Source organism: Castor canadensis, chromosome 7 (genome assembly GCF_047511655.1).
Source record: "Castor canadensis chromosome 7, mCasCan1.hap1v2, whole genome shotgun sequence".
Taxonomy (NCBI): domain Eukaryota; kingdom Metazoa; phylum Chordata; class Mammalia; order Rodentia; family Castoridae; genus Castor; species Castor canadensis.
The window spans coordinates 151,446,401-151,462,315 of NC_133392.1; the positions used below are offsets into that span (position 1 = coordinate 151,446,401).

At 38.4% G+C, this 15,915-nt stretch overlaps 1 protein-coding gene and 1 pseudogene across 5 annotated transcripts in view; both read right to left on the reverse strand.

Annotated features, from left to right (window-relative positions):
* Spen (spen family transcriptional repressor) overlaps window positions 1–15,915 on the reverse strand; it is an 86,503-nt gene that overhangs the window by 23,713 nt on the left and 46,875 nt on the right. For all 5 annotated transcript variants that reach the window (XM_020173221.2, XM_074081258.1, XM_074081260.1 and 2 more), the window contains 6 exons: window positions 14,959–15,159; window positions 9,930–10,081; window positions 5,952–6,077; window positions 5,413–5,526; window positions 3,314–3,427; window positions 2,081–2,181 (listed from right to left, as the gene is read on the reverse strand). In XM_020173221.2, coding sequence (XP_020028810.2) covers window positions 2,081–2,181; window positions 3,314–3,427; window positions 5,413–5,526; window positions 5,952–6,077; window positions 9,930–10,081; window positions 14,959–15,159 — 808 coding nt within the window. The remainder of the gene's footprint in view (window positions 1–2,080; window positions 2,182–3,313; window positions 3,428–5,412; window positions 5,527–5,951; window positions 6,078–9,929; window positions 10,082–14,958; window positions 15,160–15,915) is intronic.
* Window positions 9,714–9,788, reverse strand: LOC141425401 (small nucleolar RNA U13; annotated as a pseudogene).

Below are 15,915 nucleotides of genomic sequence, written 5' to 3' on the forward strand. Positions count from 1 at the left end.
GCATCTCAAAGTATTTTTTAAAAGTTTGAGTCAGAGGTATCAGTGTAAAATTTGTCCTAGAGCACTGTTTGGTTTAATAAATATTTATTTTGCTGGGTCTCCTGACCATAAAAAGAAATGAGCAGCCCTGCTCTCAAGGAGCTCAACAACTTCAGGAAACAACACAACCGAGCACTCTGGACCTTGTGCACAGGGGGATGTACAAGGGACACTGAGGAACTGCTCGAGTCAGGTTTGGAGAACTCTGTTCACAAACTACCATGGGTGGGAAGTCCACATAAATCCTAAAAAGCGCTTGGTAAAGTGTAAAGCTAGCAAGTATGAACCCTGGATGTACCCTACACAACCTTCACTTAGCCTATGACCTCAGTAGCAAGTTACTTGGCCTTCAACTCCTTTAATAAAATAAGACAGAGTACAGGGATCAAATGAAATACTTAAGCCCTGTGAAAATAAAGTCAAGTGTTTATATTCCTGAGATGAATCATCAGAGTACAACATTTCAAAGGTTCAGTGTGATGACCTTCCTCTACTCTATGGAGAAGGCAAGAATCCTCAACTTCTACTGCAACCACTGCATTCCACAGACACTGCCCTCTGAAACCAAAAGAGGTAGGCCCGAGTCACAGTGAAGTACATCCTCCGGCTTCCTCCATTAGGAGAAAAAGGCCATTGGACAGAAATAAATAACCATGGAAAAGAACCAAAGAACAAAGCCAGAGACAAAATCATCACTAAAATGAGTGAATTTTAAGTAGTAATATGTAAAAATTAATACCTATACCACATCCTCCAACCTGCAAAAAGACACTGTTCTTTAAAAAAAAAAAAAGTTAACGTGTACACACACACCCCCACACACAGGATTTTAACCACACACACACACAAGTGAGACAGACTAGCTAGCTACCTTGACTGGCTTTCTAGCTACTGGACTGTTGGTTCTTATCTTTTATGATTTGGATTTTGATCTATTAATGAGAAACTATCCAAACCTTACTTGTTCAAACTTTTAGGAATTTGGCAGTGGGGGACATTTTTCACTTAAAAAGCTCCAAATGTTCAGTGATTATTGCACAATATTTTGCTAGGAAATGACTCCAAGACATACGCTTTCTGTGGTCTCAAAAAAAAAAAAACTGGCAAGAAGAGGCAATAGATGGAGAATAAATTCAAAAGTTTCTGGCAGCACAATCACAAGCTGGCATATCTCTGTCAAAGCCCTCTTCATTCTTGACTTTAAGTATCTCAAAAAGTTTTTCACACAAAGCCTTTTTTGACTGACACATATGTCGAGAGTGGCGCTTCACCATATCCACAAGTGTTTCCCTTTTCAAATGTAATCAGCTATTGAAGAACCTGATGGCATTATGTTATGAAGCTTTAGTATTCTGAATAATCAGCGAAAAAATATCAAATATTACATTACTGTGACTAAAAAAGTTAACATGGAGAAATAAGGCTCACCTTTCATATTGCCATAATTATCAGTTTATATATGTAAGCTTTGGCTTATTGATTCACAAATATTTAGGAGATTCAAATAAATAAAGCCCTTGCTATTCTTCAGAAGCATGGGGTTTTTGTTACAAGTATGAGCACACGTGTAGTGAAAAGCTAGATGTCATTGCTATGTATGGAAGGCATGTAACAGTTTGCAGCCCGCTCTAATACATACTGTGACAGTTAAAGCTATAGTGCAGAATGACTATAGTTATAGTTAACAGTAAATGACTGGCAAAACAGTGCTCTTCCAAACTGTAGGAGCATTCAACGAGAAATCTAGGTACAGAATTTCAATGCCCCTGTGAGCCACATGAAATCTGGATTCACAAAAACAAGCTTGTGTTTCTATATGACATACTAAGAAGGTTTTCTTGGGAGATGAGAGTACAAGTAAGGAGTGAAAAATAAAATTTAATTCCATCTCATTTTTGTGTGTTATGTACTAAAATTCAAGCTATACTGACAGGCTTAAATATGTACCTGCTAGGCCTGAGGATACAACGCAGAGGTAGAATGATGGTCTAGCATGCAAAAGGCACTGCAAAACACTTACTTAACTTCATTACATACATACCTTCTTTCTGTTAACATTTCATAAAAATCTCTAATATCTTGACCGGATTTCTCCATGCAGTGATAAAATGCTAGCTGACTTTCCCGATTTGCAAAATCAACCTTAAAAAAAAAAGATAATCCAACTTTCAGATTTTAATTATGGAAAGTGTTATCAAATTTGAAATTTCTTCACAACATATCCCTTCTGGTCAAATTTCAAAAAAGAGTAATCTATCTCAAATGAAGCAGTCCTCATAACAGAAAATCTATTTTTTGTTTTTTTCACGGCACTCAAGTTTGAACTCAGGGCCTCATGCTTGTTAGGCAGGCGCTCTTACCACCTGAGCCATTCTGCCAACCCCCAGAAGCTCTATTTTGTTAACCTAAAGTCTCTAAACTTCTATATAAGTCTGGACAAATGTAACTTAAGGTTCCAGCGCCCAATTCAAAAGGAGTGAAAAGGCCTGGTGTGGAGGTATACACCTAGAATCCTAGCTCTTAGAAGGCTGAGGCAGGAGGACCACAAGTTTGAGGTTGGTCAGGGCTATATAGACTCTGTCTCCAAAAGAAAAATAAATAAATAAATAAAGGAATAAAAAGTAAAATGGAAAACTGAAATCTCTGCCAGGATTCTAAGTTGACAATGAAATATAATCAGGTCAATTAAATCTAGCAATCTGCATTACACATACATTTGCTAGAACAGTTATAGCAGAAAATGGAAAAACATTTCAAATTTATTTACAGAGGCCCTCAAAGTCACAATATGTATGATAGCTATTAGCTAACAGTATCTTTATCATTTTATTTTAATCTAACCATTAGATATTAAGAGCACAATTCACTCAAACAACAAATAATACCAGGAAAAAAAAAAATGCTTACAGTGGCTACCCACACTCTAGGAGAAGGGGAAAGGAGGAGGCAGGACCTTCAGGAAGCTTCACCACCCTGAGTGCAGCCACTCATAGTACCTGTATGTGGGCCTGTACATGAGCATCAGGTACCCAGGACAGTGAGAAGACACTTCCTTGAATGAGAGGACTGCTATGGGAGGACCTGTGGCTGGTGGTTTAAGAGATCTGTGTCCACAAGTAGACAAGCATATAAAAATTGCAATATTCCCCCTAAAGCTGAGAACGTGTAAAGCATATCCTATAAATCATTCCGTTTGCTGACAACCTATAAATGTCCAGTTATTAGTGAGGTGAGGTTTGAATATGATTTTGTTTTGCTTCCCTTTAAGTCACACCTTAATTTTATTCCCACCAATTTTCCTCCCCTTGGTCTCTTTTACAGCTGCTTGTGCATATTCAATCTCATTGTAGAGAACAAGGGCCATGCCTTTTAAGCGGTCAAACACCACCTGTACAAAACAAAAGAGAAACCAGTTAAGAACCTCATCCACTGGATTTAGTGTTAGCCCCAATAAAATTCTAAGTCACAAGGACATGGCCAAGAAAAATCACTACATATATTTTATTCTAGAAAAAAAGTCAGGCTTTTCCTAATGAAGCCTGTCATAATAGTAACACACAATAAAATGAGCAGGGACTGTTTGGACTCGTGGATATTGTGATTTAAGATATATTATTATGCCTTTATTTTGTTTTTCTGTATATTTTTTTTCCATATTGACTGACTACTGTATTACATTTAAGTAAAGCATTCTTCTATTTTTGGTTAAAAAAAAATTAGCTAAACATGATGGTACACACCTGCGAATTCAGCACTTACGAGGTAGAGGCAAGAGATTGTAAGTCTGAGGCCAATGTGAGCTACACAGCAAGTTCCAGGCCAGCCTCATTACATATATAGCAAGAACTTGTCTCCAGAAAAAAAAAAAAGGCTGGTGGAGTGGCTCAAGTGGTAGAGTGCCTGCTTAGCAAGCATGAGGCCCTGAGTATAAACCCAGAAACCCTCATCCCAGCCCCCCTCCAAAAAAAAACTTGAAAAGGGGGGGAAAATTACAATGCTAAACCAACAAAAGAATTTCAGTGAATTTTGTTTATAAATAGCACTACTGTTTTAAAGCTGTTGAATTTTTATATAGGCCATCTTTAAGATGTATTTTTTTCCAAACAACAAAAACTACACCTAAATAAATGTCAGTGTTATCCAATGGGTCCATCACAGAGTAAATATGCTTTTAAGGAGTTAAATCTTTACCCTCACACAATGGCAATGGGACCCAAGATCCTTTTCTTGTTGTTCGTGGGTGTGTAATATATAACAACACTAATCAGATCAATAGTCTGTTGTATGAACTTTAAAGTCATATGCTTAAAAAGAAATCGTCTTATTAGATTTTTAGTGTAAGTGTGAATAATTATATAATGAGGCTGTTTAATTTTATGGTGAGAGAAAATTATAAAAATCTCTTAAGATTCTATTGTTTTCTTTTCCCAGAAAAATCAGTATGAAAGATTCTATTCTATTTTATTTAATTGTAGAGCAGTTTCAGTATTTTCAAGCACGAAGGGGTTAAATGGATCAAAGTAAAGAATACCCCACAGTGAGGCTACACTGAGAAACCCCTTTGAACATCAACTTAAATATTAACAATGAAAGACAGGACTGTAACATAGGTACAGTGAGGTGGGGGAAGAATGAAGGAGATTAAGGTGAGGGTATATGGTTGATGGACTTCATAAACTTACATGAAATATAACCAAGAGACCTCACGCAATTGCTTTAAGTGGGACAAGGAGGGGGTTGAGGGGGAGAGACGATGGGGATGATTTAATAAATGTACAATGTAAGCCTAATCAGAATTGTCACTATGAATTCCCCCCATATAACGAATATATCCTGATAAAAATTATAATTAAAAAAATTTCAAACATATTGGTTGGTTAAAAAGAACTTTTGTTTTTGTTTTTCTGTGGTGCTGGGACTGAGCCCAGGGCTCTGAACAGGCTAAGGAAGCACTCTATCACCAAGATGTATCTCTGATCCTTCAAAATTATCTACCAGGACTGGGATTTGAACTCAGAGCTTTGTCCTTACACAGGAGGTGCTCTACCACTCCAGTCACACCTCCAGTTCATTTTGCTGGAGTTATTTTGGAGATGAGGTCTCTTGAACTATTTTCCCAGGCTGGCCTCAAACCACAATCCTCATGTTCCCAAACTTGCAAGTAGCTAGGATTACAGATGTAGCCATGGGCACCAGACTCAAAATACTTATTGAAAATAATCATATCATAAGCTAATGCATCTAAATGACCTTCTAGACCAAATTTCAACAGAGTTTTAAAGTGCCAAGTTGTTAAAAGGAAAAGACAGTGCTAGAAATTGGAACTGAAAGAATGGAGTAGCAAGAAAACAAAGTCACAAGCCCCTCACCTACCTTTACCACAGGCCCATACCGGCAGAAATGTCGTGTTAAATACTGATCCGACACACTTGAGGAGAGCCCATCCAACCACACACAGTTTGTAGGCATACTCTTCCCAAACCCCAGCTGAATAGAAAAGGTGAGATTTCTATTAGTAAAGTTCACAATTTTTATTCAACTACAAAATGCTCAGAAAACTAGTCTCTATAGGAATCTTATCAACTATTTTTTTAAGGGGCTATGTACTAAGTGCAAAGCCTCACGCAAGCTAAACACTCTCTGTACCAATAAGCTACACCTCCAACCCATCAAACTGACACTGTAAGTGGGAAACATCTGACTAAAACCAAATAGAAATTTACAATAAAGCAGCAAACCTGCCTGGCTCACCAGGCATTAGTTCATGTTGTAATATGATAGGATGAGGATGACTTTTATGGTCACCTAACCAACTACTGCAACATTAAATTATCAGATATATGCACAAAATCACCAAATCTTAAAAACAAAACAAACTGGAACAGCAAAATAATTTATGCAAATTCGTTTACCTTGAGGCGATTATTTCCAAGGTATTCCCCATCCATCTTCTTAATAGCTTTACAAACACTGGCGATATCGCAGTATTGCAAGAACGCATACTGAGGAACTCCATTTACTTTCTTAATGTCGATATCCTGAAAAAGCCAATCAATACCACTCAGCAATACCCCAACAAGAAAATAAATCATGATAAGCCTAGTCCTTGTGGGCATGACTCAAGCACTAAAAGCATCTACCTAGCAAGTGTGAGGCCCTGAGTTCAAACCCCAGTACTGCCCAAAAAAAAAAAAAAAAAAAAGGTGATTTAAAGTATGCAATATTTATTTTCTTTTTCTTTTTTTGGATTGACTAGGGTTTGAACTCAGGGCTTTGCACTTACAAAGAAAGTACTCTACCGTCTGCACCACACCTCTAATCCATTTTGCTCTATTATTTTGGAGATGGGGTTTTTTTACACTATTTGCTTAGGCTGGCCTTGAACCTCCATTCACCTGATTTCAGCTTCCCAGTAGTTAGGATTACAGGTATGAGCCACGGCATCCAGTACAACATGCACTCCTGTATCAAGACTCATCTATATCACTATGCCAGTATATCCAATTAAGCCAAGGCTGGATTGCTGAGTCTCAAAATGACCTCATATTCAGAATGAGTGACTATATAAATACCTGAATCACTATGTGAAGATGCACCAGAACAGCATCGCTACGTTAAAGAAATATTCCACATAGGAATAACCCTTTCTACTCAAAATGCACAAGACCTGTAGCAGTTCCTTGATGCTCCTGTCCTACCTACTGAAAGGAGATAGTGGAAAACACCTGTCTTAGACAGGAAAATGGTTCAAAGAAACCAGACGGCAAAACTTGTACTTAAACAATAATGACCTGGGCCATGAATTACAGAATAAGCACTGTGGTTATACAAGCCTCCTTAAGACACTTAATCAAAACTTGCAAACAGCAAAATGAGTAATACATTTAAAGAGCTACTCAATGGGTCTTTAAAAAAAAAAAAAGCAATAATCTATACTCAAAAATTTTCAAAGAAATGGTAAAGAGGAGCTAATCTTCACTGTTACATAGAATTAAAAAATCCGAACACTGGTGAGCAAATTCATTAAATCAGTTATTCCACCTACAGCATGATCTATCATCAATAAACAGCAGACTAGTTTTCCAAAAGTTTGTGTGCCACTTAAAATAGTTAACACTAATGATGCCAGGTAGAGTGGCACCCACCTGTAGTCCCAGGACTTGGGAGGCTGAGATAAGATCATCACCTGAGCCTAGAAGTTTTAGATAAGTCTAGATAACATACACCAATTTCTCAATAAATAAATAAATAAATAAATAAATAAATAAGCCAGGTAAAATGGCTCATGCCTGTAAACCCTAGCTACTTGGAGGCTGAGTTCAGAAGGATGAAAGTTTGAGGCCAGTGCAGGCAAACAGTTGGTGAGATTCCACCTCAACCAATAGCTAGACATGGTGGCATAGACATGTCGTCCTATCTAGGTGGGAAGCATAAAACAGGAAGAATGCAATCCAGTCTGGCCTGGGCAAAAAGTGAGACCCTATCTCCAAAATAACCAGAGCAAAAAGACTGGAGGTGTGGCTCTGGCTCAAGTGACAAGAGTCTGCCTAGCAAGTACAGAAGCCCTGCATTCTAACTCTAGTACTGCCAAAATAATTATAAGAAAAAGTAGTAGTAATAGTCAGCAACTGCTAACATGACAGCTTGGTTTTCAAACAGAAAATCAACATAACCACTGAGAACAACTCTTTTTATATAAACATTCTTTTTTATCTTCCCAGGCTGGATTTGAACTGCAATCCCTCTGATCTCTCTGTCTCCTGAGTAGCTAGGATTATAGGAGTGAACTACCGGTGCCTGGCTGAGAACAACTCTTAAAACACAATAATCACCCCATTTTTGGCAATCCTGGAGATGCCCAACTACACCTTTGTTTGCTGCTCCAAAATTTAAATAGTTAAATTCAAATACAGGTACATCTAAAAGTTTTATCAATTAAAAGATTTTTGAATCACAAATAACAAATTAAATGATATATAGGTAAAAGTCTACAGACAGAAAATGGAGAGCAGATAGGCAAGTGATCAACTCACCCATCTAGGTAGGCAAGTAGAGCTGGAATTAAAGAGTGTATGCTACTCTTATAAAAACAGAACTTGCAAAATCAATATAACTGGGAAAGAAAGGAAGATGAATGTTTTGCTGGTATAGCTCTCTAACTATGGTTTTTCTATTTTCTCCTTTTCTACCAAATGCTCTATTTGCTGCCCCCAATTCCTATAAATTGAGGTTTAGATCAGCCAAATTAAATAATGTTTTGTTTAGAAGACTAAATTACCAGGGCATTGGTGGCTCATGCCTCTAATCCTAGCTACTTTAGAGGCAGAGATAAGGAGGATCACAGTTTGAGGCCAGCACAGGCAGAATAAAAGAAAGACCTTATCTCAAAAATACCCAACACGCACACAAAAAAAGGACCATCAGAGAAGCTAAAGTGGTACAGCACCTGGCTAACAAGTATGAGACCCTGAGTTCAAACCTCAGTACTGCCCAAAAAAAAGAGAGAGAGAGAGAGAGACAGACGAGGTTTAAGGCTGAGCACCTGGGAAGAAGGATAAAGCAGGTTTTCTTTTTTTTTGGTGGGACTGGGGTTTGAACACAGGGCCTCACTCATTAGGCAGGGACTCTACTACTTAAACCACTATGAAGTCATTTCATTTTACTTTATTTATCTATTTATTTTTGCAGTACTGGGGTTTGAACTCAAGGCCTCATACTTGCTAGGCAGGTGCTCTACCACTTGAGCCACTCCATCACCCCTTACGGCAGGTTCTTAAACTCAAGGACAGCCTCCGCTATGTAGTAAAACCCTGTCTCAAAAAAAGACCAGATCATATCATCAAAAAAAGAAAAAAAAAAAAAAGAATCTTTTTGCTTAGCTCAACAGTGTAGTGTAAAAAAGGATGGGCAAGTAGACAGACATGAATATACACACACACCAGGACAGCTTAACACCTGTTCCTACCAATAACATTTTTACTCTCCTAAGTCAATGTACTAGAGTAATTTCTTTACTGTTATTAGTAAATAATTTTGAAAAATCAGAATTTCCCTGTTTTTTCAAATACAGAAAATAGCATATCCAAAGAGTACACATGTAACAAAATTATTTTTTTTGTTGCAAATTGACTAAAGTTTTAAAACACAGAAAAATTCTTGTATCTCTAAATATAAGAATGTCTTATATAACATAAAGAGGAGTCAGGCATGGTGGTACCTCAGTGTGGGGTGTGTGGTCAGGGTGTGTGTGTGTGCATACACATGCAGGACGGTTATCATTTTGAGGCCAGCCTGGGTTACACTGTGAGTTCCAGGCCAGTGTGGGCTACATAGCAATACACTGTTTCAAAATACTCCATACCCTGCTCCCCCTCCCAAAAAATGACGACTTCAAAACAGGGTAGACCTTCCAGCACGTGACACCTACATCCTAGTAGTCCCCAGATATTTAATGGGCACTGTGGTCACACAAGAGCACGCACCAATTTGCTGCTTTTTACAAATGTCTTCTCTTCCAGATTTTCCTTTCAGTTCACAGTAGTACACATGACATTACAACAGAAACCAATGGACAAAAACGGTAAGAAACAGATGAGCAAAAAATATCCTTAGACGAATACAAGTTGTAGACTTTATGTACATAAACAGAACAGGACCTGCAGTGTTTCTCTGGGTCATCTTTTGAGGGCGGCACATGTCACGCAGAGGCGTCAACACCCAATCATCATGCTCATGAACCAAAAAAGGATCTCTCTGGATTATCTTTTTATAGGAATTAAAAATGCACAGAGCAAATGGGAAAATACTTATTACACCAATAAATATCATCTTCCCAAATGTATGTTTTATGACAAAGATCTAAAACTATTTTTATCATCAAAGCAACATACCACAATTTCTCCAAAGCGCTGAAAGACATTGCGAAGGTCATGATAAGTAGTGGTTTTTTCAAGGTTGCCAATAAAGAGAGTTCTTGTTGCTTTGGGGTGAAATTCATCTATCCTTTCATCCAAGGGGCGAAATTCATTTTCACTTTCTGTTTCTGTAAGTGGCATGGAGGTGGAGTAAAACAAAGAAGAGAGAGTTAAGGTATACTTTACACATACAGAAAAATCTCATGCCAGGCATTGGCAGTATATGTCTGTAATCCTCGCACCCAGAAGGCTATGACAGGAGGATCGTGAGTTCAAGGACAGTCTGTGTTGCATAGCAAGACCCTGTCTCAAGAAACCAAAAGCTGAAAAACTCAAATATCAGAAACAATGGCTTTGGACAACCACTCACCCAAACTAAAACACTATAAACACTTTCAGAATAGCTACCCCGTGTTAACTCAGGCTAGGAATACAAAAGCTAAAAAAATTTGCCCCCAAAAAGGATGAAATAACACTTTGTTTAATCTTTTACATAGAAAATGGACTTGAGCTGGGTGCTGGTGGCTCATGCCTATAATCTGAGCTACTTAGCCTATAATCTGAGCTATTTAGGAGGCTGAGATTAGAAGGATCCAGGTATGAGGCTAGCCCATGGAAATAGATTCTGAGACCCTACAGCCAAAATAACAAGAGCAAAATGGACTGGAGGTGTGGTTCAAGCAGCTGAGCACCTGCTCTGCAAGCACAAAGCCTTGAGTTCAAACCCCAGTCCTATCATTAAAAGAGAAGAAGAAAACAGACTTGAAATTGGATGAAATTTCAATCCCCTAAATTTATGTGTTTTTGTCTGGGGGAGGGAAACCGAGTCTTGTGCTTGCAAGGCCAGCGTTCTTCCACTTGAACCCCCACTCTTTAAGTAGATTTCTTTTAAAAATAACCACTGACACAGACATAGACTTTAAACTCCAGCAAAAATTCTAAGTGAAGCCAGGCATGGTGTTTCACACCTATAATCCCAGATATTCAGGAGGCAGACATCAGGAAGACCAAGATTGAGGCCAGCCCAGGCAAGAAAAGTTACCGAGACCCCATCTCAATCAATAAAAATCAGGTTGTAGTGTCATCCCAGCTATTCAGGAAGTGTAAATAGGAGGATCTTGGTTCAGCCTGACCCAAGGCATTAACTGGAGATCCTATTCAAAAAATAATGAAAGCAAACGAAGGCGTGGCTCAAGCAGCAGAGCGCCTGCTTTTCAAGTGTGAAGCCCTAAATCCAAATCCCAGCCCTACCAAAAAAAGAGAGAGAAAGAGAGAGAAATAATGAAAGTCAAAAGGGTTGAGTGCAAGGATTAAGTGTTAGAGGACATGACTACCAACTGCAAAGCCTTTAGTTCAAGCCCTGGTTCCACACACACAAAAAAATCCATCTTCATTATTTAATTCTACTTACCAATGTTATTATATTTAGCATTTCCTATTTGCCACATTAATAGTATAATATCTACTTACCAATGTTATTATATTTAGCATTTCCTATTTGCCACATTAATAGTATAATATCATACCAATCTAAATACAGGAGAACTATACAAAGCTAGCTGTGGTGGTCCATGCCTGTAACCCAGCACTTGGGAGTCTGAGGCAGGAGGATTAAGAATTTCAGTCCAGCCTAGGCTGAAATATCATCTCAAAAAAAACAAACAAAAAAGGCGGGGCGGGGGGGGGGGGGTTGGGGGGGGCGGAATGGGACTGCAGGCAAACTGATTGAATCAACATTTACAAAGTATCTTCTTTGGCGGTGTATGGTCTCCAATGATAAATAGAAAAAAGCTGACTAAATTTTCCTTGAGGTTTCTATTTTTTATGATCAAAAGCCCTGGATTAATTTCTAACTCATTCACACCCCTTTGATGATGTTCTATTTATTAACCTGATCTAGGGAAGGAACATTCAAGGTCTTGTTGATAATTATAGTTCAGTATTGCATGTTCTCTACCTTTTTAATGTAAAAAAAAAAAAAGTTATCAAAAACACAATGTGGCCATAGTGGCACACACCTATAATGCTAGCACGCTGAAGACAGATACAGAACTGAGTTCAAGGCCAGCCTAGACACTTTATAAATACACACATCCATACAAAAATCAACTTGGCTCAAACAGTCTTTTTGTGTGTGGGATTTGAACTCAGGGGCTTCACACTTGCAAAGCATGCACTGTACTGCTTACATCAAAACTTCAGTTCATTTTGCTCGTTATTTTGGAGATAGGATCTCTTGAACTATTTGTCAGGGCTGGCCTCAAACCTAAATCCACCCACTATCAGACTCTCAAACAGCTAGGATTACAGGCATGAGCCACTGGTGCCTGGCTTGAATCAAAGTCTTTAGTATCAGTCACTTAATGATAATGAGTCACTTTAGTATAAAGTCACTTAGTGATGATATCAATGACAATGCTGGCATTATTTAAAGAAAAACAGCCGGGCACTGGTAGCTCAAATCTATAATCCTAGCTTCTTCGGAGGCAGATATCAAGAGGATCCAGTTCAAAGCTAGCCAGGGAAAATAGTTCTCAAAAAAAAAAAAAAAAAAACCATCACAAAAAAAGGCTGGTGGAGTGGCTCAAGTGGTAAGAGCACCTGACTAGCAAGCATGAGGCCCTGAGTTCAAATCCAGTGCTGCCAGAAAAACACCCTCAGATGACTGAAATTCACTCTGATTCCTAGTTCCAGTTGATGACTCTGATAGCTCGGTTTAATCTTACCAGTTTCATCAAAGAGTATGCACTTTCGCAGGGTCAGGTAGACCCAGAAATTGTCCAGGAAGTAATAATACTTGTTCTCTGTATTTCCAGCATATCCCAGGGGCATATATCATTTTCAACTCAATTCAGTCTTCCTGAAACTATCCAACCAATGTAAGGTGGACATTGGAGAGGGAAACAGAAGAAGACAGAGGAAGACTCAGAAAGGTAAAGCATGATGTGCAACTATTAAAATCTGCAATGGCTTCTTTTTCACCAAATAGCATGTAAATTTTCAAAACTGGAACACTAGTTGAATAAAGAAAAACATGCTTCTCATATGTAGTCTACTCAACTTTCAGGACAGGCTTAAATCTTAATACCTATACATCTTCAGAAAAAACTTGTTCTTCCAGTTTCATGTTTAGGAGATCCTAATGCTATGTACAAGAATAAAAAAGTACACGCTCAGAAGCAAAACAGGTACCTTGGATTTGGATGTTTGTAAAAAGGTCCTTGACCTAAGCAATTAGTTCAATCCATTTATGACTAACATTATGATGGCATAATTATAACCTACTCTTCATACTCAGATTCGTCTGCTTCCAGATAATATAGATACGTATTAAGTACAATGGATATATTTAAATAAAAGCATTTATATTTTTAATTTTAAATACTGAATCATTAAGCCAGTATTTAATGTTGTCTCACTGGGAAAAGTACCTCTGGTTTTCCTTTTTTTTTTTTTTTTTTTTTTTTTTTGTTGGGACTAGGGTTTGAACGCAGAAATTTGCACTTGCAAAGCAGGTGCTCTACAGCTTGCACCACACCTCACCTCCAGTCCTTTCGTATGCTTGAACCAAACTTCTTAAAATCTTCAGTGCCATGTGGTTAAATTAAAACTGAACTGTTTCCTGAGTGCTAAAGAGTTAGGTAAAAAAATGTTATAGCTAAAATCTCAAGCTAGCCCTACAACTTGAAGATCAGAGTCACTGAATGCCCCTAGACTAGATCCTCATTGCTTATTATGATTGATTTTAAATATATTATATGACACACTAAACATTTTTCAAGTAGTTTTGACCTGTTCCAATGTTCTAATAAGAACTCCTGAGCTACTCTTAGCCCAGTATAATTAGGGCAGTGCATCTCAAAGTCAGTAAGGAAAGGAATGCAAAGGCATCCTTTGAATTCCTGCATTCCATCATAAAATTATGCATGTTTTACAACATTTACACCACAAATTCTGTGCCCGATTTTAATTGTAAGTAAGATTTACATATTCTTATCAAGGAAGTTATGTTTTCCTTTTAATTATCAAATAAAATGAATATCCCAGTATTTACCCTGTAAACGGACCATAAATTCCATGCAAAGTCTTAAAGTTTATCTCAAATTTAAAAGATGACTAGAATTTTAAGGTTTCTATTAACTTACTCACATGTCACTTTATTTTTTGATGAGACTAGGGTTTGAACTCAGGGCTTCACACTTGCAAAGCAGGCGCTCTACCTCTTGAGCCACACCTCCAGTTCATTTTTCTCTGGTTATTTTGGAGATAGAGTCTGGAGAACTATTTGTCCAGGCTGGCCTTGAACCACAATCCTCCCAATCTCAGCCTCCCAAGTAGCTAGGATTACAGGCATGAGCCACCTGCTCCTGAGTTTCACATGTCACTTTAAATCAGAGATTCCCAAACTTGACTGTTTGAATTCTGAAGCAGTTAGCTGGGGTTGGGTTAAAGACTCCATTTTTAAACAAACACTACAGGTTTTCTGGAACAGGAGAAACACTGACCCAAGCAATGTATGAGCCTTCCTGCCTTACAGTCAATAGGTCTTACAGCCTCAAGTTAATAAAAATGATCGCTTTAAATTCTCAGTGGGTCTCCCCGTAAGAAGTAGTCCCAGTCCTTAGTCACTGTATTTCAAGGCCATGTCACTGAGGTTAACAGATTCAATTTGTGCTGTGCTGGGCAAAATGGAAATAAAACTATCTGCTGAGTTCCTCAAATGTATTAGCACATGGTCTATTTTATAAGTAGTGTATATTCTGCTGTCATTCTCCTAATCTCAATCAATTCAATCTTTTTGGGAAGGCTGCCCTTTGGACTCTCCATTACACAATGTTTGTAAGGTGAACAATAAACATAACCATGCTTTAAAAGCAATGATGCTGAAAGTCTAAACAAACACAAAAGAGTGTTCACATCCAGCATATTGATACTACACACTCATGAACTGGATAACAAACAGCAAATGTCATTTGTGATTAAACCAGGCTTCCTTGTCTCTTACCCGGCCCTATCCATGCTGTCACTTCAATCTGCATGCCAAAGAAAAGTTTCCCTTTCGATGCAGTCAATGCTTTTTCTTGGTCCTCTTGCTGCCGAAAGAACACCAACCCGTACCTCTCTTCTGAAGCTCCATGTATCTGTACTGAAGTCACCTTGCCAAATTTCTTAAATTCATGGAAAAGACCATCTTTAAGGCTTGTATCTAAATTTCCAAAAGAAACAAATTAATTTCTAGTGCAAATGCAGTTCAATAAGCATGTTATGAAACCTCTTGTCTAACTTCTTACCCAAGTTCTGGTAACATCAAAACATTACCTTTTTTTTTCCCCCCCAGTATTGGGTTTTAAACTCAAAGTCCTAAGCAAGTACTCTACCACTTCAGCTAAGTCCCCAGTTGTAGCTTTTTTTTTTTTTTGAACAGTGTTCTTGAGTTTTTGCCCAGGCCAGTCTCAGACCAAGATCCTCCTACTCTGGCCTACACACCTCCACACTGGACCTGTTTCCTGAGTTGGGGTCTGGCTAACTTTTTGCCTAGGTTGGCCTTGTACCTCGATCTTCTCGATTGCTACCTCCCATAACAGCTGGGCATATAGGCATGAGCCACCTTGCCTGGCTGAAACATTACTTCTTCAAATAAATAACTTTAAAAAGGTATTTAAGAGAGTACTTCTGGAGCTGGCAAGGTGGCTCACATGGTACAGCACCTGCCCAGCAAGTATGAGGCCCTGCGTTCAAACCTCAGTATCACCCCAAAAAAAGAAAAAGAATAGTTCTGGCCAGGAGTGGTGGCAAATATCTATACTCCCAGCACTTGGTGGAAGCAGAGGATGTTAGGGTCAGGCCAGCCTGAGCTATATTAAGCAGACCCTTTTTCAAAAAGAAAACAGAAAAAGAATAAAAGGAAAAAGGAGGGCTGGTGGAGTGACTCAAGTGATAGAGCGCCTGCCTAGCAAGCCTG